The sequence below is a fragment of the Lontra canadensis genome, unplaced genomic scaffold (assembly GCF_010015895.1).
Source record: "Lontra canadensis isolate GAN:19392208 unplaced genomic scaffold, GSC_riverotter_1.0 scaffold99, whole genome shotgun sequence".
Classification (NCBI taxonomy): Eukaryota; Metazoa; Chordata; class Mammalia; order Carnivora; family Mustelidae; genus Lontra; species Lontra canadensis.
In genome coordinates this window covers 2,152,214-2,177,447 of record NW_022631093.1, presented here as the reverse complement: position 1 = coordinate 2,177,447, position 25,234 = coordinate 2,152,214, and the positions used below count along the sequence as shown (strand labels likewise).

General features: G+C 36.6%; 1 protein-coding gene across 7 annotated transcripts in view; it reads right to left on the bottom strand.

Annotated features, from left to right (window-relative positions):
* Nucleotides 1-25,234, bottom strand: part of RAD50 (RAD50 double strand break repair protein) — a 227,678-nt gene that overhangs the window by 38,580 nt on the left and 163,864 nt on the right. For all 7 annotated transcript variants that reach the window (XR_004380297.1, XM_032837574.1, XM_032837577.1 and 4 more), the window contains 9 exons: nucleotides 12,413-12,541; nucleotides 12,011-12,176; nucleotides 10,157-10,350; nucleotides 9,089-9,295; nucleotides 7,760-7,942; nucleotides 6,837-6,994; nucleotides 3,948-4,123; nucleotides 2,431-2,668; nucleotides 16-205 (listed from right to left, as the gene is read on the bottom strand). Coding sequence is in view for 6 of the 7 variants with exons in the window: in XM_032837574.1 (XP_032693465.1) it covers nucleotides 16-205; nucleotides 2,431-2,668; nucleotides 3,948-4,123; nucleotides 6,837-6,994; nucleotides 7,760-7,942; nucleotides 9,089-9,295; nucleotides 10,157-10,350; nucleotides 12,011-12,176; nucleotides 12,413-12,541 (1,641 nt within the window). In the remaining variant the exon portion in view is untranslated. The remainder of the gene's footprint in view (nucleotides 1-15; nucleotides 206-2,430; nucleotides 2,669-3,947; nucleotides 4,124-6,836; nucleotides 6,995-7,759; nucleotides 7,943-9,088; nucleotides 9,296-10,156; nucleotides 10,351-12,010; nucleotides 12,177-12,412; nucleotides 12,542-25,234) is intronic.

Below are 25,234 nucleotides of genomic sequence, written 5' to 3'. Positions count from 1 at the left end.
CTACAATAAATTTACCTGGAACCTCTCCATAATTGTAACATCTGTCAGGCAGACTTTAGCACTTTCTTCTTCAGGCATTATTGTGCCCAAGAGTGTATCCTGTTCCTCTATGTCATTCTTTAAGCGCTGTATGTCTCTATTGACATTCTGCAGTTTGTTTCTTAATTCTGGTATTTCCTTCTCCTTCAAATCAATTATGCTTTGCCTAAACAGAGAACACACAATTAAAAATTACCTAATGTTTTCCTATAATAAAATGGAGGTTATGCATTTTTGGCAAAAATATCTTAAGAAGTGATTGTATCCTCAGGGCATCATATCAGTGGACACATGACAACATTATACTTTATTACTGGAGATGTTAATCTTATTTATACTTGGTTAACATGGTGCCAGCCAGTTTTACCCATTATAAATTTATTATTTTTGTCTTTGTAATTAATAACGATCTTACGAGAAATATATTGGGACTATGTCAAAATCTTGCTTCTCCTCAAACTTTTGCCCACTGATTTCAGTATCCAATGGCAGATCCTGCTCACAACAATTACAACAGTCTCCTTGAAGCCACGCAGATCCCCAGGGTATATACTCCAAGACGCCCAGTAGATGCCTGAAATCATGGATAGTACCAAACCTTATATATACACCTTTTCTCCCTATAGTCATATCTGTGATAGAATTTATAAATAAGGTATGGAAATTAATAATACTAATAATTAAACAATTATAACAATAGACTGTAATAAAATAAAAAATATATTGTAAAAAAAAGTTAAGTGAATATGGTCTCTCTCAAAATATCTTACTGTACAGGGGCACGTGAGTGGCTTAGTTGGTGCAGTGTCTGACTGGTGATTTCGGCTCAGGTCATGATCTCATGGGTCATGGGATCGAACCCCGAGTCAGGGTCTGCACCAGTCGAAGTCTGTTTGAGATTCTCTCCCTCTGCCCCTCCCCCCATTCAAGTGTGTGCTCTCTCTCAAATAAATAAAAATTTAAAAAATCTTATTGTACTGCACCCTCACTCCCTAAGATGATTATACGATAAAATGCCTGTGTGATGATATGAAGAATTTCAGCAATCTTTCCATTAATGTTTTTCTGTTTTAGGGCCAAGCCCAGGATCCCACATGGCAACTAGATGCTATTTCTCCTTAGGTTCCTACAGCCTTCAACAGTTCTTCAGTCTTTGTCTTTCATGATCTTGACACTTTCGATCAGTATAGTCAGTTAATTTACAGAAAATCTCTCAGTTTGGCAAACATTACAGTAATACAGTAGTCCTCTTATCTGCACTTTCCCTCTCCACTGTTTGTTACCTGAGGTCAGCTGTGGTTCAAAAGCACATGATCCTCCTGACCTGTCATTATGTTAACAGTAGCCCAACTTGAAGTTACAAGGTCTATATCATTCTCCTCACTTCATATCATCACACAGGCATTTTACCATGAAGTGTTAACTGAGCAAAACCAACTTCCCTACATTTCACAGTCTCCTCCTATTATGTTCTCAAAATCTTATTCCGTAGTCCACTGGCTTCTCTCCTCTTAACTAATATACCTGTCTGAGCCAATTAAGAACTTTATTAAGCCCTGCTTTCTAAATATTCAATTCTGAGAGCTTGTCTCCTTAGACCATCAGCTCCTTAAAGATTATGGCATACTGGTCTTTGTGACCAGCTTTATGATCTACATTGTGGGAAACCCCAAGGCATCATCACATACTTTCTGACTTGATTTTATTTATAAATAGGCCATTATTTGAATTTGAGTAACTGAGGGAAAATGAACAACAGATATCCTAATGATTCATTCTTTTTGAAAGGAGAAAAGACATAAAAATATAGTTTAAAATTTGTCTGTTAGGGGAGGTTTTCAGTACTTTAATTCTCCTGCTGAATTTAGAAAGTGAGAGATCAGCAAACAGTTCTCAATCTGTCAAAATTTCTGCCCTCAAGCCAAAACTCAGAAACACACACACACACACACATACCACACAAAAAGAAAATAGTAAAGATTATAATAACTACCCTGTGACTAGTTTAAGAAGTTTGTTTACTTTTAAATAATTTTTTAAAAAAGACTTTTATTTACTTAGAGAGCAAAAACACAAACAGTGGAAAGGGTCAGAAGAAGGAAGAGCAGATTCCCTGCTGAGCAGGGAGTCTGACATTGGGACTCCATTTCAGGACCCTGAGATCAGGACCTGAGTCAAAGGCAGACACCTAACTGACTAAGTCATAGAGGCACCTCAATAATTGCTTTGTCTTATAAATAACACAAGATGGGCACACTGGCTCAAAATCTTGACTTGAACTTTTATTCATTCAATCCATTACTGAACATCTAACCCTATGCTAGGGACTGGATGGGCATCTTTTATAAGTGCTGCTATTCATGTGCAGTAATAGTAAATCCCTATTCTCACCTCATGGGGACAAGTCCCAGCATTTCGTCACGCCGTTTTTCTTTTTTCTTTAGTTCTGATTCTGTTGACTTCAGTTTATCTGGAGCAAGCCGCAGCTTAGACTGCAAATCACTGATGACTTCTTGTAATTCAGCTTCTGTCTGAAAAACCCTCTGACAGACAGGGCAACATGACTGGTTTTCATCTGTTAGCTGAGTAATGAACTGGGAGTAAACTGCTGTGGCTCCAGCCAGCATGGCTATTTTAAGAAAATAAATATATTACCAATGAGAAGAATATAAAATATAGTTTTGTTATTATGGTTCTATTCTTTTTCATATATACAGGATCATTCTTCATTTATAGACATATTATGAAAGAAATAAAAATCCTCTCATATTTATATTCTTTTTTGAATGGGCACAATACATTCAGATTGTATTAATTACTTTCTGGTAACACACAAAAAGTGTAACAAAATTTTGGAGCATACTGTGTAACAGAAATTGTTCTAAGTGCTTTATACCTATTAATCTCATTTAGTCTTAACACCATACTTGGTAGGTAATTATGTCAGATGAACCTGAAGTAAAGGAATCATTTGATACTTTGTCCAAAGTCACAAAACCATTTAAGTAGAACGAGACTGAAACTTAACCCCTTTGGCGCCAGAAACAAATTTTTAAATCTCCCATCCTTTTTTTTTTTAATTTTTTTATTTTCAGTGTAAAATATTCATTGTTTTTGCACCACACCCAGTGCTCCATACAATCCGTGCCCTCTCCAATACCCACCACTTGGTTCCTCCAACCTCCCACCATCCCCCTTCAAAACCCTCAGATTGTTTTTCAGAGTCCATAGTCTCTCATGGTTCACCTCCCCTTCCAATTTCCCTCAACTCCCTTCTAACTCCTCTTGTCCTCCATGCTATTTGTTATGCTCCACAAATAAGTGAAACCATATCATAACTGACTCTCTCTGCTTGACTTATTTCACTCAGCATGATCTCTTCCAGTCCCGTCCATGTTGCTACAAAAGTTGGGTATTTATCCTTTCTGATGGAGGCATAATACTTCATAGTGTATATGGACCACATCTTCCTTATCCATTCGTCCATTGAAGGGCATCTTGGTTCTTTCCACAGTTTGGAGCATTGGGGTACAGATGGCCCTTCTTTTCACTACATCTGTATCTTTGGGGTAATACCCAGTAGTGCAATTGCAGGGTCATAGGGAAGCTCTATTTTTAATTTCTTGAGGAATCTCCACACTGTTCTCCAAAGTGGCTGCACCAATTTGCATTCCCAACAACAGTGTAAGAGGGTTCCCCTTTCTCCACATCCTCTCCAACACATGTTGTTTCCTGTCTTGCTAATTTTGGCCATTCTAACTGGTATAAGGTGGTATCTCAATGTGGTTTTAATTTGAATCTCCCTGATGGCTAGTGATGATGAACATTTTTTTTCCATCCTTAATAGCTACCAGTGAGTGAAAATTCAAGTGTCAAAGCACCTTGAAAATATAAAGAAGGTAACTTACCTCGCTGTTTTGAGGATTTTTCAATTTCTTCTTTAAGCCTGTCTAAATCACTTTCAAAATCCTGGCTACCACAAACATCAAAAAGCTTGTCTTCATAACTGGACAACCGTTCTTCTTTCCCTTTTAGTTCATTATTTATATGATTTTTATTTTGCTCAGATGAAGCTAGTTCTTTGCTAAAATAAGAATACAGATTACAATTTTACAACAAATGAAGTTTGAAAAATCTGAGTAGGTAAATACAAATTCTGCCAAGAAATATTACAAAGGCTTGCTGTGACTAAGTACTTTTTTTAGAAGTTAAGGCAACAGTCCTCTTCTGCCTGAACTCCACCCTGGACACTGATCACTTTCCAAACCTGCTCATGGGCCTGCACCCAGACATATGTGTATAGGCAAAACTGTGTGATTCCTTGGGGTTCATGGTCTTTGAGCTCAGATGAGGAAGCTCAGCAAGAATATGTTTGCAGGACATACTGGAGAGCGAGAGAAAAGAACATTCTCCTAATTCCCTTTGGACCCTTTCAGTATCACTTACCTTCACTTCTGTAAGAACTTCTTTATCCCTTCCTTGTTGCTGTCATCTACTTACATCATCATCCATTCTCTCTCACTCATCAAAGACTTTGCTCACTAATACAATTCATCTCTACTTCAACTCTTAAATATCATCCTAGCCAACCGTCATACCAACATAGATTAGGGTTTACAGGTTATAATTCACTGGGCAAGTCATGTAATCAATATAATGGATTGTATTCATGATCTTAAAAAAATGAAACAATAAAATACACTGCAACAGACTGAGCATTGTTTGGACACATACTCTTTGAGAAACTTGTTTCAGATGAATGTGTATGAGTGCATGTGTGCTACATTTTGATACTTCCCATTTTGAGTCACAGTAAAAATAAGGTAAAAAGAAGTAACTAATATAGATGATGCTTTGACCATCCTAGCCATGGAGCCACGTTCATCAACATCATTATCTTAACACCCAGCACTGCTGACCCCTCACTGAAAGTCTATTTACTCAAGGTTTCAAGAAGTACTCCGGTCTGGCTCTCTCCTCAGCTCCCTGAATTCTAATTTCCTTCACTTGCTCCTCTTCCTTTGCTTACCAACAGTAACTACTGCTGTTTCCCAGGCATCTGACTATAACCTTTTCTCTTCTTTTCGCATAACCCTTTTAATGTGATATGGCCTATACAAATGACTCCAATTATTACTTAGAAAGCAACAACTTCCAAACTCTTGAACTTCAAACTCCAATATTCTATTCCCTAAGACCCATTTCCATAAGAAACAAATTAAACATGGCCAAAGCAAAATCCACTATCTTCCTCAAATATCTGTACAGAATTTTTGACTCTTCTATCCAACCACTACTCAAAGCGACATTAAAAAAAGTGATCACTTCTTTATTGTGGTAAAAAACACACATTATATAAAATTCACCATCCTTACCATTTTTTTAAGTGTAAAATGCAATAGTATTAACTATATACATACTGTTGTCCTACATCTCTAAAACTTTTACATCTTATAAAACTGAAACTCCATAATCCTTTAACAATGATTCTCCTTCCCCCCTCTCCCACTTCCTGGCAACCATCATTCTACTTTTCTGTTTTCAAGAGTCTGACTACTTTGGGTACCTCAGGTGAGTAGAATCTCACAGTATTTGTCCCTTTGTAACTAGCTTATTTCACTTAGCAATAATATCCCCAAGGTTCATCCAAGTTGTAGCAGGACAGGATTACTTGCCTGCCCCCACCCCTGGCACCCTGCCAACCCTGGGTAAGCTTTACACTCAATGGGGGCTTGAACTCACAACCTGGGGAGCAAGAGTCACATGCTCGACCAACTGAGCCAGCCCCCAGGATTTCCTTCTTTTTTAAAGCTGAGTAATCAGAAACACACATTATATACATACACATTGAATCTTTATCATTCATCTGACTACCAAGAATAATGCTGTAATGAACATGGATTTGCAAAAATCTCTTCAAGATCATGTTTTCAATGCTTTTGAATATACTCAGAAATGGAATTGCTGGATCATCTGGTAATTCTATTTTTTTTTTCTTTTTTTGAAGAACCTCCATTTTCTCTATCAGTGGTACTATTTCATATTCCCACAAACAATGTACAAAGGTTCCAGTTTCTCAATATCCTCACCAATAATTTGTTATTTTCTGATTTTTTTGTTCTGGGTTTTGTTTTGGTAGTAGCCATGCTAAACTGGTGTGAAGTGATCTATCATTGTGGTTTTCATTTGCATCTCCCTGATGAATTAGGTACTTTTTCATTTGCTCAATGGCCATTTATATATGGCCTCTGGAGAAATGTCTATTCAAATTATTTGCCCATTTTTAAGTCCAATTATTTATTTTTGTGTTGTTAATTACAGGAGTTGTTTACATATTCTAGATAATAACCACTTATTAGATAAATGGTTTGAATATTTTCTCCCATTTCATTGGTTGCCTTTTCCTGGTTGTTTCCTTGCTGTGTAGAAGTTCTTAAGTTTGATGTAGTCCCATTTATCTACTTTTGCTTTTGCTGCCTGTGTCAGGTCCAAGAAAGTATTTGTCAACTTCAATATAACGAAGCCTTCCCCCTAAATTTTCTTCTATGAATTTTATAGTATTAGGCCTCTTTTTTATAAAGGAGAATTTTAATCCTCTAAGTTCTGCAAACTTTCAAGGAACAAAAGGCCCATATTAATGTCATCATTTTACTTGATTGATAAATACAGCAGAACCAAAGTTGACTCACATAAAACATTCCATTTTATAACAATAAGTAGAATATTTCAAACAATGAAAAATAAAAAGCATGAAATAAAAGCTCTGTAGTACATCTCCAAATGCTAAAACTACTTACTTCAATTTGGCAAGTCTGTCCCTGGTCTGATTAATTTCTTTTGATTTACTATGAAGCCAGTCTTCAAGCTGTTTTTTGTTGGGAAAATATCCTAACAATGAAGTTAATTCATCACTGTGTCGAGATTTTATTTTCCTGATTTGTTCATCTTTGTCCGCCTATAGAAAAAATTTTATTTTTATTTTAATTTTTTAAAAAGATTTTATTTATTTATTTGATAGAGAGAGACACAGCGAGAGAGGGAATACAAGCAGGGGGAGTGAGAGGCAGAAGCAGGTTTCCACTGAGCAGGGAGCCCGACGTAGGGCTCGATCCCAGGACTCTGGGATCATGACCTGAGCCGAAGGCAGACACTTAATGACCACCCAGGTGCCTCATAAAAAATTAAAAAAAAAAAAAAAAAAAAAAAAGTCCAAGATCTCTACATTGTATCAAGAACAAAATTAAATTCTAATTTACAACTCTGAGATCAAGAGTTACATGCTCTACCAACTGAGCCAGCTAGGTGGCTCAGAACAAAAATAAATTCTAGACTAAAATTCTAGGCTTAAAAAATAAAACAATGAACATGAAAGAAGAAAACGCAAAATTCTTAAAGTCTCACAGTGGGAATTGCCCTTCCATGCCATAAGAGAAAAAAGTAACAAGTCTGACAATAGTAAAAATTAAAACTTCTATATGACATGTGATAAATATTAATAGCAATGGGCATGTGTATATATACTTCAGTATACTTCAGTATTATTTTTTGGAATTAGAAAATAGTTTTCCTAAGCTCCAAAGTCTTATTTTATAGAATATTAAGCTCACTTAACTCCTAAAATACAGTACCAACATCACCTAAGTATTTTGTAGTGCATCCCTTACAAACGTAAATTTTTTTAATACCAGAAGTATAATTAGAACAAAAAGAAAGGTCATACTTTGTCTCTGGTCAGCATCTCCATCTGGGTGCGTGTTGTTGTATGATAGTTTAACTGTTCCATCTCCTGGTCCAATTTACGCAGGGTCCTGTCTAGGTCTGCTTTCTCATTTTGAAGGTTTATTACTTCTGTTTTTAGAGCTTCTACATTGCTGTTTTTCTCAGCCTTGCTTAGCTCACGTTCCTTATTAATAATTCAAACACAAAAGTTTATATGTTTTGTGTTAAAATAATGACAAAATGTATTAGAAATCAACTATTCCTCAGAATGATCAAGATATTACTGTTTATTTTTATCCTAGAAGAGAAAAAGCACGGATTTTTAAGGAAAATCTTATAATGTTATCTTACTCAGTTATAATGGTAGAGAAAACTGAGAAAAATACATCCAAATGTACAGTTTAGTAACACTTTGGTTGGTAAGTATTCATCAGGTACCCACGTAAACGTATTACATTGCCTGGCATTTAGAGAACACGTAATAGTGTGATGTGGTCTCTAACGAGTGCTTTACCATCATAAGGCAATGTGATGAGAAACTGTGACAAACTGCTAAACTGACAAAAATGTATGCTAGATGCTAAGTTACAGAGCAAATTGAAATGTTTACTTAAATTATCAAGATGGGTTCTGGGAGGGAAATCTACCGAGCTTTAGGATGCCTACTTTGGTGGCAGACATGTGAAGGAAGGGGACATATCAGAAACAAGGAAGAGAATTTGGATATTTGTAAAAGTAGATGGTCTAGGAAAATTTCTACCACATATAAAGTGATAACATGGCAAGAATCATGTAAAATCTACAGTGTGTGGAACCTAGAGCAAAAAAAATTTTTTTTTTTTTTTTTAAACTTAGGTAAGTGGTTCTTAACCAAGGTACTCCTAACAATCACCTGGTTTTGTTTGGAACATACATTTCTAGTCCCCACTCTAGAGAGAACATGAATGAGTAGGGTGAGGGCAAAGGGAGAAGCAGACACCCCACTGAGCAGGGAGCCCGATGCAGGGCCTGATCCCAGGACTCCGGAAACATGACCTCATCTGAAGGCAGACGCTTAACTGACTGAGCCACCCAGGTGCCCCCAAGCCTAAGTCTTTTTTAAAAGCTTCTTATGTAATTCTAATTTTCAATCCACCCACTTCCAGAATCAAAGAGTTGGTATGATTATAACATTCAGATGTTTTCATTTTGTATGACATTCATAGACAAGGTTGATGTTTTTATTGAAATGCCATAATCTTAATATTAGCAACAGATAATATACTTCAGAATATAAGATTCTAAACATTTTACACATTAAAGTTATTAGATTACTCAAATAATATCTTACAGCTTTTGAGAGCTCCTGGTCTAGTTCAAGAATCCTGTCTGAAGATCCTTCCAACTGCTGTAATTCATGCTTCACATTTCTCAGCTCATTCTGCTTCTTAGTTAGGATTTCTGATTTTAGCTCAATTATTCTTCCCAGTCCAGTTTTCTTGTCCCTTATTTCATCTATCTGTTTTTGTTTCAGAGTTTCTTTTTCTGCAAAGTCATTCTACATATAAGAAAAATGAACATTAACAATTTTTTTCACTGAACCATTTAATAGTTTCTTGAATACAAAGTTAACACCTGCACACTAAGAAAAATAGAGCAAAGTACAAAAAAGTGCAATAACCATCACACAAAGATAATCATTATTAACCATGAGCAAACTTTTTCTTTATGATTACCTTTAAAAAGAAATTTTGGAAGACAAACACTACATGCTCTCACTTACATTGTGGAACCTAAAAACAAAACAAACCCCGAAAATAAACAAACTCAAATGAAAGAGATCAGACTTGTGGTCACAGAGGTGGAAGGAGGGAGGAGGGAGAATTGAAGGAAGGTGGTCACAAGGTTCAAATTTCTAGTTATAAGTACTACAGATACAATGTGTATCATGATGACTACCACTAACACTACCATATGATATATAGGAAGTTAAGGAAGTACATTCTAATAGTTCTCATCACAAGGTAAATATATATTCTTTTCTTTTATTGTATCTACATGAGGAAATGGGTTTTAGCTGAACCCACTGTGGTAATCATTTCACAATATATGTAAACCAATCCATCGTGCCATATGCCTTAAACGTTGAGTGGTACCTGTTAATTATCTCAGTAAAACTGGAAAAAAAGAAAAAAAAGAAAAAAAAGGTAACAAAATCAAATTTAAAATGTAGTCTGTATTTTCTTCATATTTTTATCCTTAAAAATTTTAGAAATTTGCTTCCATAAGGGTTTTTTCTATCTCAAAAAGATTCTAGCCTAACACTAACCTGAAAATTTGACAATATGAGGTCCACCCCCAAATTAAAATGGTATAACTAGAGAATCTGATACAAACAAAAGAATATAGCAATATTTACCATCAGCTGGCTGGCAATTTCTGCTTCCCTTTCTTGCCTCTCTCTCACAAGTTTGTGAAAATTTTTAATATGTCTTTCATTGAATGGTCCACGCTCAAAGCCATCCAATTCTAGCTGTGTTGCCAAAGACTGAATTAATGAATCTCTAGCTTGGATATGTTCTTGATGGCGATCTGCCTGTAGCTGCAAACGACCTTTAAAACACACAACCGTAATAATTCAATTTTCAAGTTTTTTTTTTTAATTAAAAGAACTGTACATTCATAAGCAGTTATTTAAAAACAACAACAACAACAACAACAACACAGCAGAATCTCCTATAAACTTTGCTCAGTTCACCCTGGTAACTGGTTTTGTGACATAATAAAAAATATGTATTTGGTTTTTGTCCTTGGTTCCTGGCACAAACCGCCTAAAACTCTTAGAATTCCTGAGTGATATAGGTGAAAGGAGCATCTTTTGTTACTCATTCTTAGTCCTTTTCAGCATACTGGAGTTTATTCTAATGAAGTGACCCTTACGATGATGGGAGCTGGTGCTCAAATGAACCAACAATGTGATTAGAGAGTAGGAACTTTCAGTACCCACCTCCTCAACTCTATGGAGCAGCTGAAGATTGAGTTCAATCACCAATGGTTAATTATTTATTCAACCATGCCTATATAATGGAACTTCCGTTAGAACACTGAACAACAGCATTCAGAGACCTTACATGTTGGTAAATACATCAAGGTGCTGGTTCATGTGTGAGTGATGCACATGGAGAGGGTATGGAAGCTGAAGACCCTTCTGCATACCTTGCACTAAGTATCTTTTCCATTTGACTGTTCCTGAGTGGTATCCTTTATAATAAGCACAAAAAGTTTCCCTAAGTTCTATGAATGATTATAGCAAATTACTGAGTCTCAGAAAGGGTTTGTGGGGACTCCTGATTTACAGCCAATTGATCAGAAGTGTAGGTGACAGACAACTTGGGACTTGCAACTGGAATCTGAACTGGGTAGGCAGTTTTGTCGGACTACACAGGTAAAGCACTGACTCCAGATAATTAGTGTCAGAACGGAATTCTCTCTGCCCCAAACTGGAGGATTGCCTGGTGTGGAAAAACCCACGGACCTGGCGTCAGAACTGTTGTGAGAAAAGACAGTGCTTCCTTTAGTAATACTCTGCAATACTATAGTATAATTTCATAGTCAGGATACTAACATTGATACAATCCACCAGTTTTATTCAGATTTCCCCAGTGTTACTTTTTATCTATTTGTGTATATTAAGTTCTACATAATATAATCAACTGTGTTAGTTCATATCTCCACCATGACAGTGAACATTAATGAACAGTTCAAATACCACAATAAGTTTCTGTATCCATAATCTTTTTTTTTTTTTTTGAAGATTTTATTTATTTATTTGACAGAGAGAGAGATCACAAAGAGGAAGAGAGAGAGAGGGGGAAGCAGGCTCCCCGCTGAGCAGAGAGCCCGATGTGGGGCTCGATCCCAGGACACTGGGATCATGACCTGAGCCAAAGGCAGAGGCTTTACCCCACTGAGCCACCCAGGCACCCCTCCATAATCTTTTATAACCATACTTATGTGGCGTTTTTTTTTGCTCTTGTTGCTTTTTATAACCATAAACATACTAATCTTCCTCCTGTTCCTCCTCCTGCTCAATAACCCTGGCAACCACTAATCTGTTCTGACATTTCAGAAATGTTATATAAATGGAAGCATACCATATATTATCTTTTTAGGTTGGCTTTTTTCACTCTATATAATTTCTTGGAGATTCATTATTTGTGCAGAAAAAGCATAATATAATAGGAAAAAAGACCAAGTTAACGTTTTGTCCTACCCTGCTCAACAAGCAGTTCTGATTTTTCCTGATTGAGAAGCCTTGATTCTTTATTTAACTTTTCCAGTTCACGCTGACAGTCTACCAGTCTCCTTTCTTTCTCCCTTACTGTTCTCTGGTGATTATGATATAAATCATTTAGTTGCTCATCAGTCCCTTGAAAAACCTGTGCAGAGAACCAAAATAGGAGCTTTAATGAATAAATAAAACAAGTTATCACTCTGAAGTACAAAATATGAACCAAAGCTTATTCAATATCCTTCCCTTTAACATATACATGGAAATAACACAAACACTAAGATTTATAATTTTTTTTTGAAATATGAGTGGCAAAATGGATTCAAATGAGGTTCATTTTAATAATCTCAAAATTTTGAAAAATGAAATTCTACCACCACAAACCTTTTCCATTTTCTGTTCCAGTTCACTATTATCTTTCTCCATTTGCTTCTTCCGGCTATCCAAGGCTTTAATTTCATTGTCAAGTCTCATTATTTTAGAGAGGTTTTGTTCAATTTCTTTTAGACGATTCTGAAAATAAACCAATACTGTACATAAATTTCACTACAGTTTATACTGCAAATGAATGAAAACAAGTAAGATGTCCTGGCTTGGTACTAAGTAAAAGTGATCTCTCTCACTTAATGCTAACAATGCTATAAATTATAGGAGGCATAGACCGAGGATGAGACATTAAAAAATTTGCACAGCTCCTAAGAGTTACTAAGGAAAAAAAACAATAATTAAACCCCACTATTAACTTCAAAAGCCCACATCTTGTGCTCACACCTCCCACAAAAGTCATTCATTCACTGGGTAGAATCACATTATGTAAAGTACCACATTATAAAAACTTAAATCTTTAATAGGCTATTTTTAAAAAACAGAACTACTGTGTGAGCTAGAAACTTATCTTGAGTCATGACTACATTCTGAGGCTGAAGGCAAAATTTACATGAAAAACTGTATTTTGATTCAAAGGCTGCTCAAGCACAGAGAACTCTGAACATATGAAGTATGACAAATGATTTCACTGGCTGGCTTCTAGGGAAAGCTGGTGGCTTAATCTCCTAGAGATATGTGCAACCAGATTCAATGTTCTCTCCCTGGAGTGGCACTGACAATATTCTTCCAATGTTTGCCTCTGTAATTCCAAGGCTGACCAATTCCTCTTCTGAGTTAATTTCAGAACCTAATTTATTAAACTACCACCCTAGTAGAGTGCTTAGGTATCAACTGTAAGGTTTCATTGCTGCACCATAATGCACCCTTAACTTTAATGTCATTTAATAAAATTATAGTAATAGCCAGCCTATCTTGTGATTTGTATATTAACCAGTAGCACGTAATCCCCCTAAAAACAGGAACTTTGTTCACTAACATATTCCCCCCCACATGCAACTGATCTTCACTATGTTTGCTAAATGGAAGAATGAGCAATTTCACCAATAATAGTTCATAACTGTCATTGACTGAATGCCTACTATATTGAAGACACTGTGTGAAATGCTGCTACACATCCACTCTAACCCTTATGAGATTACTTGCTTAAGCAGGAGACTTGGAGGACTCAACATGTCTAAAGTCACATTCTTAATGATAAGAGCTAAGATTGGAATGGTTACTGCTCTGAGTGCCGTAACAAGCTAAATCTCAACTTAACCTTGCACCATAATAAAAAGTAACCTGAAATGAAGCATATACATAAAATGTTAGAACATAAACTATAAAACTTCAAGAAGAAAACACAGAAGAAAATCTGTGTGATTTTGGGCCAGGCAAAGATTTCCTAATTAGGAAAACAAACAAACTACAAGAAAAAAATGATAAACTGGATTTCAACAAAATTAAAAACTGCTGCCCTTGGAAAAGTAGTTAACAAAATACAGTATTTGCAAAACGCTTAGATGATTAGGGCTTGCATCCACAATAAAAAGAAATCTCACAGCCACATAGTAAGACAAAAATCCCATTCAAAATAAGCAAATATCTGAATAGAAACTTAGCAAAAGAAGATATGGTAAACACATAAAGATACTTAACATCCATAAGCATTAGAAAAATGAAACTACAATGAAAAAAACTACAATAAAAAAAACCACTCAGATACTATCATGCATCTACTACAATGGCTAAAATAAAAAAGACTGACAATACTAAGTAGAGCAACTATACTCTTAGATGTTGTTGGCAGGACTACAAAACGGTATAGCCACTTTCAAAGGTAATTTGGCAGCTCATAAAGTTAAACATATACTTCCATATAACCTAGCAACCCACCACAAGGAAGTTACTCAAGAGATAGGAAAAGATACCTCGAAAAGCCAAGTTTATAGCCGTTTTATTCTAATAGCTAGAAGCTGGAAAGAGCCATCAACTAGGGAATGTATGAATGAATTATAATATATCCACACAATTTACCCCCAGTAAAAAAATAAATTAACTACTCATACACACAACAATACAGGTAAGTTAAAAAGGTCAAGCTAAGAACCAGAAACAAAATGCTACCTAATATATGATTCCATTTATGTGACATTCTGGAAAAGGCAAAACTATGACCTAACAAATCAGTGGTTACCAAGAGCTGGGAGTAGAGGGAAGGACTACAGACAAACTTGAGAGAACTTCTTGGGGTAAGGCAGGGGATGTTCTGTATCTTAACTACAGTAATGCTGTAGTTAAGCTACTGTATGCATTTGCCCAAACTCATCAAACTACATACTTTATAATAGGTAGATTTTACTATATGTAAATTATAGTTCAATAAATCTATCTAAAAAAAAAAATACGGGCTTGGGATTCAGAGAGGTCTGGACTCAAATCATGGTTCTACACTATACTTGTAATGTGAACACCTGAGCCTCAGTTATCTTGCCTATGAAACATCACAGGGTTACTACAGGGCTTACATAATGCATTTTAAAGCATTCTTATCAGTGACTAGCATATAGTAGACAATCAATAAATGAGACCATTCATACCACTTGTGAAAAAAATCCTGTGTTCTGAAAATACCTTTTGAGCAGTTTAACAAAGAGACCAGATTGATTCTTATAAGCTAACACCTCAGTTATGGTACTACACCAGAAACTTCTCGGCTTCTATCACTGCTTCTCGCCAGTATTAACTTTATCTGGGCTTGGATCTATTGTGATACCTCTTCATTCTTTAAATCTAGCCAGTCCACCAGATCCTGAATATTCCTTCTTTGAAATCTGATTTGTCTTAAATTTATTTTAATTCCACTGTCGTTCACATATAGTCCTATAAAAATCTGTTCAGTCCCCACCGCACAAACCCCAGGTTCTATTCTTAGAGCACACCACTAGTAAAAGAAGCCAGGACAAATAGAAAGACAACAAAAAATATAGCAGAGTATTTAAAGCTTAAGTGTCAGTGTGAAATGAGACAATGAAGAAGTTGGGTTATCAGCCATACAAGAATCATGAACTTCTGTGTGGAAGAAATAAGTGTGCCAGAAGGTGTTTTCTGAATTCAAAAACAAGTTTCTCAAGCAATTTCCACCGAAGACAAAACAAAGCCAAGGTCAGGATAGAATGTGGTGGGATGAAAATAAAGTCGTTTATGACAGAATTCCTAAAGACAAAGAATCTATAAAAATGAGAAAGCATGAGTGCAGTATTTGAAATGAAGTGGTCTCTAGATGGCTCCTGTGTGGGTAATTTGACTCAAACCTTATGTTTAGTTCCATGGAGAGAAGAAACCTAACTTTGTATATCAGAGCTAAAACAAAACAAAGCAAAACAAACCTTTGAAATCATGCAGTTAATAAATATTTACTGAACCTCCTGCAATGTGCCAGGCACGGGGCTAAACTATAAGGATACAGAGAATAAAAGAATTTTTTTTTCAGAGAATAAAATTAAACTCATGGAGAACTAGTCAAAACTAAAAACAAATAAAGAAATAACGTATATATGTGATGAATCACTAAATTCTATTCCTGAAACCAGTATTACACTACATGTTAATTAACTAGAATCTGAATAAAAACTTGAAGGGGGAAAAAAAAAAAGAAACAAGACCTCACTATTTGTTATAGCTTTAGTTAGAATCCTGGCATCGCTCAATAAATATTAGTTATCATCTCTTTGCCATACCTACACATTCTTTCCAAATGTTCCATTTCAACTATATGGATTTCTTTGATACTGTTCAAGAACAGCTTGCTTTTCACTGTCCCTATATCTTTAATTACCTACCCATTTATGATCAACAAAGTCATACCCCCAATTCATTCCAATGTAATCCTCTCTGGCCATCTCAGACAGAAATTCTCTTTCTTATTCTTCCTTATGCCTCTTGTCTTTTTCTACCTTATGTGTGCCTGTCATCTTTTTAACCAGGCTGCTCCTAAAAAAGATAAAATGTGTTCCAATGTCTTGGTTATTACCAAATAGCCATACACAGTAATCATGATAACTCATCCTAACATTTATCATAGTTTATCATTCTTTTGTCTATTAAACTAAATTCTAAACCTACTGGTTTAGAGAACTACTGGTTCTCTATAATCTGAATGCAATTCTTTTTCACTCATTTTTCCCTGAGTTACTTAACCTAGGCACTTCCTCACATGATTCTGTTTTGATAAGTCACATGTGTGAAAACAGACATATAAAAATGTGGAAGTAAATAGATTTATATTGTATTTATACAAAAAAAGAGAATCTGTTGATAGGCTGTATCTGGAACGTCAGAAATGAGGAGCTGGAAGAGTACCTCTTACTTTTCAACTCATATTTTTCTGTCATTTTATTTTCACTGTGACCACATACTACTTTTAAAAAATAAAAACACAAACATACATAAAACGCCTTCTACTCTGTTGAGTTTGATTTTTTCCCCATCCTTTAAAGCCCAGTTCAGCCATCCCTCCTTCCTTTAAGGCTTGGGACAGATTTCTCTTTAAGACCATCCCCCCCTTTTTAGTAGCTTTTACTGAGAGATTTCACACACCACATAATCCACCTGTTTGTGTTTGTGTGTGTGTAAGATTTTACTTATTAGACAGAGAGACAGAGCACAAGCAGGGGGTACGGCAGGCAGGAGAGGGAGAAGCAGGGTCCTCTCTGAGCAGAGAGCCCATTGTGGGCCTTGATCCCAGTATCCTGGGATCACGACCTTAGCCAAAGGCAGATGCTCAACTGACTGGGCCATCCAGGCTCCCATAATTCACCTGTTTGAAGTGCACAATTTAACACTATTTAGTATATTCATAGAGTCGTGCAACCATTACCATAACCTAGTCTTAGGGTATTTCAATTTCCAAAAAGGGAGCTATGCCAATTAGCAGCAGTCACTGTTCATTCCTCTCTACTGCCTACCCTACACAATCATTAATATATTTTCTGTCTCTATAGATTTGCCTAATTTGGACATTTCGAATAAATGGAATCGTACAATACGTGGTCTTTTGTCATTGACTCCTTTCACTTAATGTGTTTTTGAGGTTCTTGCCTGTTGTAGCATGTATCAGAACTTCATTACTTTTTATGGCTGAATAATATTCCAATGGAAGAATATGCCACATTTTACTTAGCAGTTCATGGACAACTGAGTTGTTTCCAACTTTGACTATTATGAATAATGCTGCTATGAACGTCCCTATACAAGTTTTTGTGTAGGTATATTTTTAAATTTCTCTTGGGTGTAAGAAATTTAAGGAGTAAAACTGCCGGATCATATGTTAATTCTATGTTTAACATTTCAAGGAATTGCTAAACTGTTTTCCAATGTCAGATGGACCATTTTACATTCCAACAAGCACATAGGATGGTTTCAATTTCTCCCTATCCTATAACAATAATTATATGTCTTTTTGATTTACAGCTACTCTGGTGGGTGTGAGGTGGTATCTCACTGTGATTTTCATTTGTATGTTCCTGATGAATAATGATGTCAAACATCTTTTCATTTGTTTTTGGACACAGAGAGACCTTCTTTAGAGAAATATCTATTTAGATCCTTTGCACATTTTCATTTTTTTTAATTACTGAGTTCTAAGAGTTTGTTACATATTCTGGAAAAAAGTTCCTTTTTAGATATATGACTGGCAATTATTTTCTCTCTTCTTGTGGGTTGTTTTTTAGATATATGGCAATTATTTTCTCTCTTTTTGTGGGTTGTCTTTTTGCTTCTCGATGATGTAGTTTGCAAAACAAGTTTTTTATTCTGAGGAGGTCTACTTTTGTCCATTTTTTCTTTCCTCACTTGTGCTACAGCTACCACCTTCAGCTCTTAAAAAATCTATATTTTAAACTTTATTATTCACATAGCTTTTCAAATTACTCCTTTGTGATCCTATCTTTTCAAAAAGTTTCCTTGTTTCTCCTAATAGATTTTAAGTTCTTTAAAAGAAAGGCCGAAGTTTTGGGCTTCATCATTCCCAAGAGCACCTGGCACAGTGCTATACAAAAAACCAATCTTCACTAAAACATGCAATCATGTCAATGGGTACTGGAACAGACACAAAACCAAAGCTTTTCTAGTTTACAATTCAAAAATCTATACCAGGAAATTAGAAGATGGCAATGGAATAGGAGGACCCTAGGCTCGCCCCATCCCACAAATACAAGTACATAACTATCAAATCATCCTAAATACCCCAGAAATCTATCTGAAGTCTGGCAGAACAAACTCCACAACTGAAGGCAGAGAAGAAGTCACAGTGAGAAAGACAGAAAGTGTAGAGATGTGATTTGGGAGAGAAAGGGATTATGGCCCCTGGGGTGGGGAAGGAACAGCAGTCACAGAGAAGGGTGAGAAGATAGACTAACATGTAGGGAAGCACACAGAGAAAACAAATCCCCATAGCAATTGGCTTGAAAAGCGAGAGGGTCTGAATTTTCTGAGTTCTTCCAACCAACAGAGCTTAAGGCCTGGAATCTTAAAGGTCAGTGTGTTTGGCTCTGGGAAAGCTCAGAGGGCACTGGGGCTGCTCTTGTTTTATGTGGGGCAAACAGGCAGTGGACACCCACCATGGAAACAACAATTTGAAGAGTGCCTGGGGCACACAGTGCAGAGATTGGTTAGTTGCTCCTCTCACAGCATGTCCTCGAGAGGCAACATTCATTCAGAGACCGCTCTGGGAACAAAGGAACTGGCGGGCACCATTTCCCCCACCATCCCTCAGCATAAGCAGAGAGCGATCTGCAGGAACCAGCCCAGCCCTGACACTTGCTACCTAACTCACTTACACCAAGCCATGCCCCCCACACCCCAGTGGAACCTCTGCTCCCAGTCACCCTCGTCTCACTCCAAGTGCAACACACCCCCTCCCCCAGAAGACTGGCCCAAATCCCTGTCAACATTGCATCTCCCAACCCAGGGGTTTTCAGAGCCTTGGTTCCAGTGGCAGCGGTGACAGACTTCATTTCACAAGCAGAACAGAGTACACCTAGTTAAAATGTGCCACAATCAGGCCAGGGACCCAACAATGCCCACAACAGGTAGAGACAGCCTCTGCAAAGATTTGAAGGATAAAGTGAATACAAAAGCTGAGCACATGAAGCACACATAGGAGATGCTCCCAGAAGCACCAGGCCCGAGACTACATTGCAGGAAACATAGGACCTCTTCCTCATAAAGGCATTGCCCTCAAAAATAGGAAACATAGGGGCACCTGGGTGGCTCAGTGGGTTAAGATTCTGCCTTCAGCTCAGGTCATGGTCTCAGGGTCCTGGGATCGAGCCCCGCACCGGGCTCTCTGCTCAGCAGGGAGCCTGCTTCCCCTTTCCCTCTGCCTACCTCCCTGCCTACTTGTGCTCTCTCTCTGTCAAATAAAAATCTTAAAAAAGAAAAAAAAAAAAAAAAAAAAGAAAAAAGGAAACATAGCTGACTTTCCTGACACACAGTAACAGGCATAGAGACTTAGATAAAATGAGGAGACAGAAGTATTTGTCCCAAATCTAAAAACAGGAAAGGCCACAGCTAGGGATCTAAGTGAAACAGAAATAAGTAACATGCCTGTTGGAGAATTTAAAGCAATGATGATAAGGATACTCACTGGACTTTAGAAAAGAGGGGAAGACATCAGTGAGACCATTAACACAGAGATAATGAAATACATAGAGATAAAGGGCTCAATAAATGAAATGAGACACACATTTGATGGAATGAACAGCAGGCTGGTAGAAGCAGAAGAAAGATAATAGTGACCCATAGAGACTAATGGAAAGTCATAAAACTAAATGAAAGGGAGAAGGGGGCCTGGGTGGCCCAGTTGGTTAAGCAACTCCCTTTGGCTCAAGTCATGATCCCAGGGTCCTGGGATCGAGCCCCATGTCAGGCTCCATACTCAGCAAGGAGCCTATTTCTCCCTCTGCCTGCTACTTTGCCTGCTTGCGCGCGCTCGCTCTCTCTCTCTCTCTCTCTCTCTCTGTCAAATAAATAAATAAATAAATAAAATAAAAACTAAATAAAAGGGAGAAAAAAAAGAATTATGCAAAATGAGAACAGACAGGGATGCCTGGGTGGCTCAGTCCATTGAGCATCTGCCTTTGGCTCAGGTCATGTTTCCAGGGTCCTGGGATCAAGTTCCACATTGGGCTCCTTGCTCATCAGGGAGCCCACTTCTCCCCCTGCATGTAGCACCGCCTACTTCTGGTCGCTCTGACAAATAAATAAAATCTTAAAAAAAAAAAAAAAAAAAAAAAAGAGAACAGACTTTGGGAAATCAGTGACTTCATCAAACATAATAACATTTGCATTACAAGAATCCCAGAAGAAGAAGAAGAGAGAAAATGGGGCAGAGAATGTATTTGAAGAAATAACAGCTGAAAACTTTCTTAATCCAGGGAAGGAAAGAAATGCCAGATTCAGGAGGCACAGAAATCCCCCCAACAAAAACAATAAAAGCAGAGTCACAGCATGATATATTGTAACTTAAAAAACAAAATACTGATAAAGAAAAATAAATATTTAAAGCAGCAAGATGAAAGAAGACACTCACATGAAAAGGAAACTCTGTTAGGCTACCATCTGATTTTTGAGCAGAAACTTTCTAAGCCAAAAAGGAGTGGTATGATATTTTCAAAGTGCTGAATGGGAAAAATCTATAGTGAGGAATACTCTAATCAGAAATGCTATCATTCAGAATAGAAAAAGAAACAGAGTTTCCCAGACAAGCAAAAACTGAAGGAGTTTATGATCACTAATTCAGCCTTGCAATAGATATTAAAGGGGACTCTACGTGTGAAAAGACAAAAAATGACAGTATGAAGATAGGAAACACAAAAGCAGGAAAAATAACTATTTCTGTAAAAAATAATCAGTCAAGAAATACACAAAATAAAAGAACTATAGGATATTATGACACCATGTACCTAAAATGTGGGGAGAAGACGACTAAGAATGGGTTGAAACTTAAATGACCATCAACTTAATACAGGCTGCTGTATGTAGAAAAGATTATATACAAACCTAATGGTAACCTGATGGTAACAAATGAAAAATCACTAATAAATATTGGAAGAATAAAGAGAAAGAAATCCACATATATTACTGAAGAAAGCCAGTAAACATGAAAGAGAGAAAAATAAGAAAGGATCAGAGAAAATCTTCAGAAACAACCACAAGACAATAAAATGGTAATAAATATATATTTATCAATAATTGTCTTGAATGTAAATGGACTAAATGCTCTAATCAAAAAACACAGGGCTGCAGAATGGATAAACAAAAACAAGACCCATCTATGTAACTGCCTACCAAAGACTCATTTTAGACCTAAAGGCATCTGCAGATTGAAAGTGAGGGGATAGAGAAACATTTACCATGCAAATGAACCTCAAAAGAAAGCTAGGGTAGCAGTACTGATACTGGACAAAAAAGTCTTTAAAACAAAGACTGTAATAAGAGACAAAGACACATAAAATATAATAAAAGGGTCAATCCAACAAGAAGATGCAAAAATTGTAAATATTTATGCTCCCAACATGGGAGCACCCAAATACATCAAATAGTTGATAACAAACATAAAGGAGCTAATTGATAATAATACAGTAATAGTGGGGACTTTAATACCCCACTTACATCAATGGACAGATCATCTAACAGAAAATGAACAAGCAAACAATGTCTTTGAATGACACACGGAAACAGATTTAACATACTCAGAACATTTCATCCTAATACAACAGAATACAGTTTTTTCAAGTGCACATGGAACATTCTCCAGAACAGATCATCTCCACAAAACATATCTCAAAAACTTCAGAAAGATCAAAATCATACATCTTTTCTGACCCCAATGCTGTGAAACTAGACATCAACTACAAGAAAAAATGTGGAAAGAGCACTAAATACATGTGGGTTAAATAACATTCTACTAAAGAAGAATGGGTCAACCAGAAAATAAAAGAAGAAACAAAAAAGTACACAGAGGGCTGCATGACAGGCTTGGCTGGAGGAACTTGCCACTCCTGATCTCAGGGTTGTAAATTCAAGCCCCATGCTAGGTGAAGAGATATGTAAACAAACAAACAAACAAACTTTAAAAAAAGGTATATGGAAACAAATGAAAATGAAACACAATAGTTTAAAATCATTGGTATAGCACAAGTTGTTCTAAGAGGGAAGTTTATAGCAAGAGACCTACCTAAAGAAGCAACAGCTCAAATAAACAACCTGATCTTACACCTAAAGGAGCAAGAAAAAGAAGAGCAAATAAAACCCAAACAAACCTCCTGCCTTCTGCTCTTGATCTCTTTTTCTCCGACAAATAAATAAAACCTTACAAGAACAAAAAACCTCCCAATAAACAAAACTCCAGGACCACGTGCCTTCACAAATAAATTCTACCAAACATTTAAGGAAGCATTAATACCTATTCTCAAACTATTCCAAAAAATTCAAAGGAAGGAAAACCCAAATTCATTCTATGACGTCAGCATTACCCTAACACCAAAACCAGATAAAGATACTATAAAAAAAAGAGAACTCCAGGCCAATATCTCTGATGAACATACACACAAAAATCCTCAACAAAATACTAGCAAACTGAATCCAACAAACATTAAAAATCAGGGCACCTGGGCGGGGGGGGGGGGGGTTCAGTCGATTAAGCGTCTGCCTTCTGTCTCCCTCAGCCTCCTCCACACAGCTCATGCTTTGTCTTCCTTCTCAAGTAAATAAATAAAATTAAAAAAAAAAAAAAAAAAGAGCCATTCACCACAATCAAGTAGTATTTATTTCTGGGTTGCAAGGGTGGTTCAATATTTGCAAATCAATCAGTGTGATGCATCACCATCATTAAGATAAAGAACCTTATGATCATTTCAACAGATGCAGAAAAGGCATCTGACAAATATTCAATTCATGATAAAAACCCACAACAAAGTAGGTTTAGAGGGGACATACCTCAAAATAACAAAGGCCATCTACAAAAAACACACAGCTAACATCATTCTCAATTGCATTTCTATACACCAAAAATGAAGGAGCAAAAAAAGAAACTAAGAAAACAATCCGATTTACAACTACACCAAAATAAGACACCCAGGAGTAAACCTAACCAAAGAGGTGAAAGACCTGTACTCTGAAAAACATAGAATACTGAAGAAAGAAAATGAAAATGACACAAAAAACTGGGAAGACATTACATGCCCATGGATTGGAAGAACAAATACTGTTGAAATGTCTACACCACCCAAAGCAACCTACAGATTTAATGCAATCCCTATCAAAATACCTACAGCATTTTCACAGAACTAGAATAAACAATCTAAAAATTTGTGTGGAACCACAAAAGACCTCAAAGAGCCACAGCAATCTTGAAAAAGTAAAGCAAAACTGGAGACATCGCAATTCCAGACTTCAAGTTATGCTACAAAGCTGAAGTAATCAAGACAATATGGTACTGACACAAAAATAAACACATAGATCAACAGAACAGAAATCCAGAAATAAACTCCAATAATGTGGTCAATCAATCTTGGACAAAGCAAAGAATATCCAAGGGGAAAAAGACTGTTCAACAAATAGTGTTGGGAAAACCAGTCAGCTACACGTGAAAGAATTACACTGGACCACTTTTTTACACCATACACAAAAATAAAATGGATTAAAGACCTAAATGTGAGATTTTAAACCATAAAAGTAATAAAAAAGAGCACAGGCAGTAATTTCTCCGACACAGGAAATAGTGCCTTTTCTCTACACAGGTCCCTTCAGTGAAGGCAAACAAAAGCAAAAATAAACACTGGGATTACACTGAAATAAAAGAGCTTCTGCACAGTAAAAAGAAGCCATCAAAACTAAAAGGTAACTTATGAAATGGGAGAAGATATTTACAATATAACAAAGGGTTAGTATTCAGAACATATAAAAAACTGATACAACACCTGAAAAACAAATAATTAAAAAATAGGCATAATACATGAACAGACATTTCTCCAAAAAGACATCAAGATGGCAAACAGACACATGAAAGATGCTCAACATCACTGATCATCAGGGAAATGCAAATGAAAACTATAATGAGATACCACCTCACACTTGTGAGACTGAGTAAAAATCATAAGATCCTCTTCAAGATGTGGAGAAAAGGAACACTTGCTCACTACTGGTTGGAATGCAAACTGGGGCAGCCACTCTGGAAAACAGTATGGAGTTACCTCAAAAAGTTAAAAATAGTACTACTACCTTATAATCCAGCAACTGCACTACTGGGTATTACCCAAAGTGTACAAGAACACTAATTCAAAGGGATACATGACCCCTATGTTTATAGCAGAATTATTTACAATGCTGAGATATGGAAGCAGCCCAAGTGTCCATTAACTGGTGAATGGATAAAGATGTGATATATAGAGACAATGGACTGTAATTCAGCCATAAAAAGGAAAGAAATCTTGCCATCTGCAACAACGTGGATGGAATTAGGCAGTATAATGTTAAGTGAAACAAGTCAGAGAAAGACTAATTTCACTCATACATGGACTTTTTAAAAGATTTTATTTATTTATTTAAGAGAGCGAGCGAGATCACAAGTAGGCAGAGAGGCAGGCAAAGAGAGAGGGGGAAGCAGGCTCCCTGCTGAGCAGAGAGTCTGATGCGGGTCTCGATCCCAGGACCCTGAGATCATGACCTGAGCCGAAAGCAGAGGCTTAACCCACTGAGCCACCCAGGCACCCCCATACATGGAATTTAAGAAACAAAATAAATGAAAACAAAACAAATGAGCAAAGGCAAAAAAAA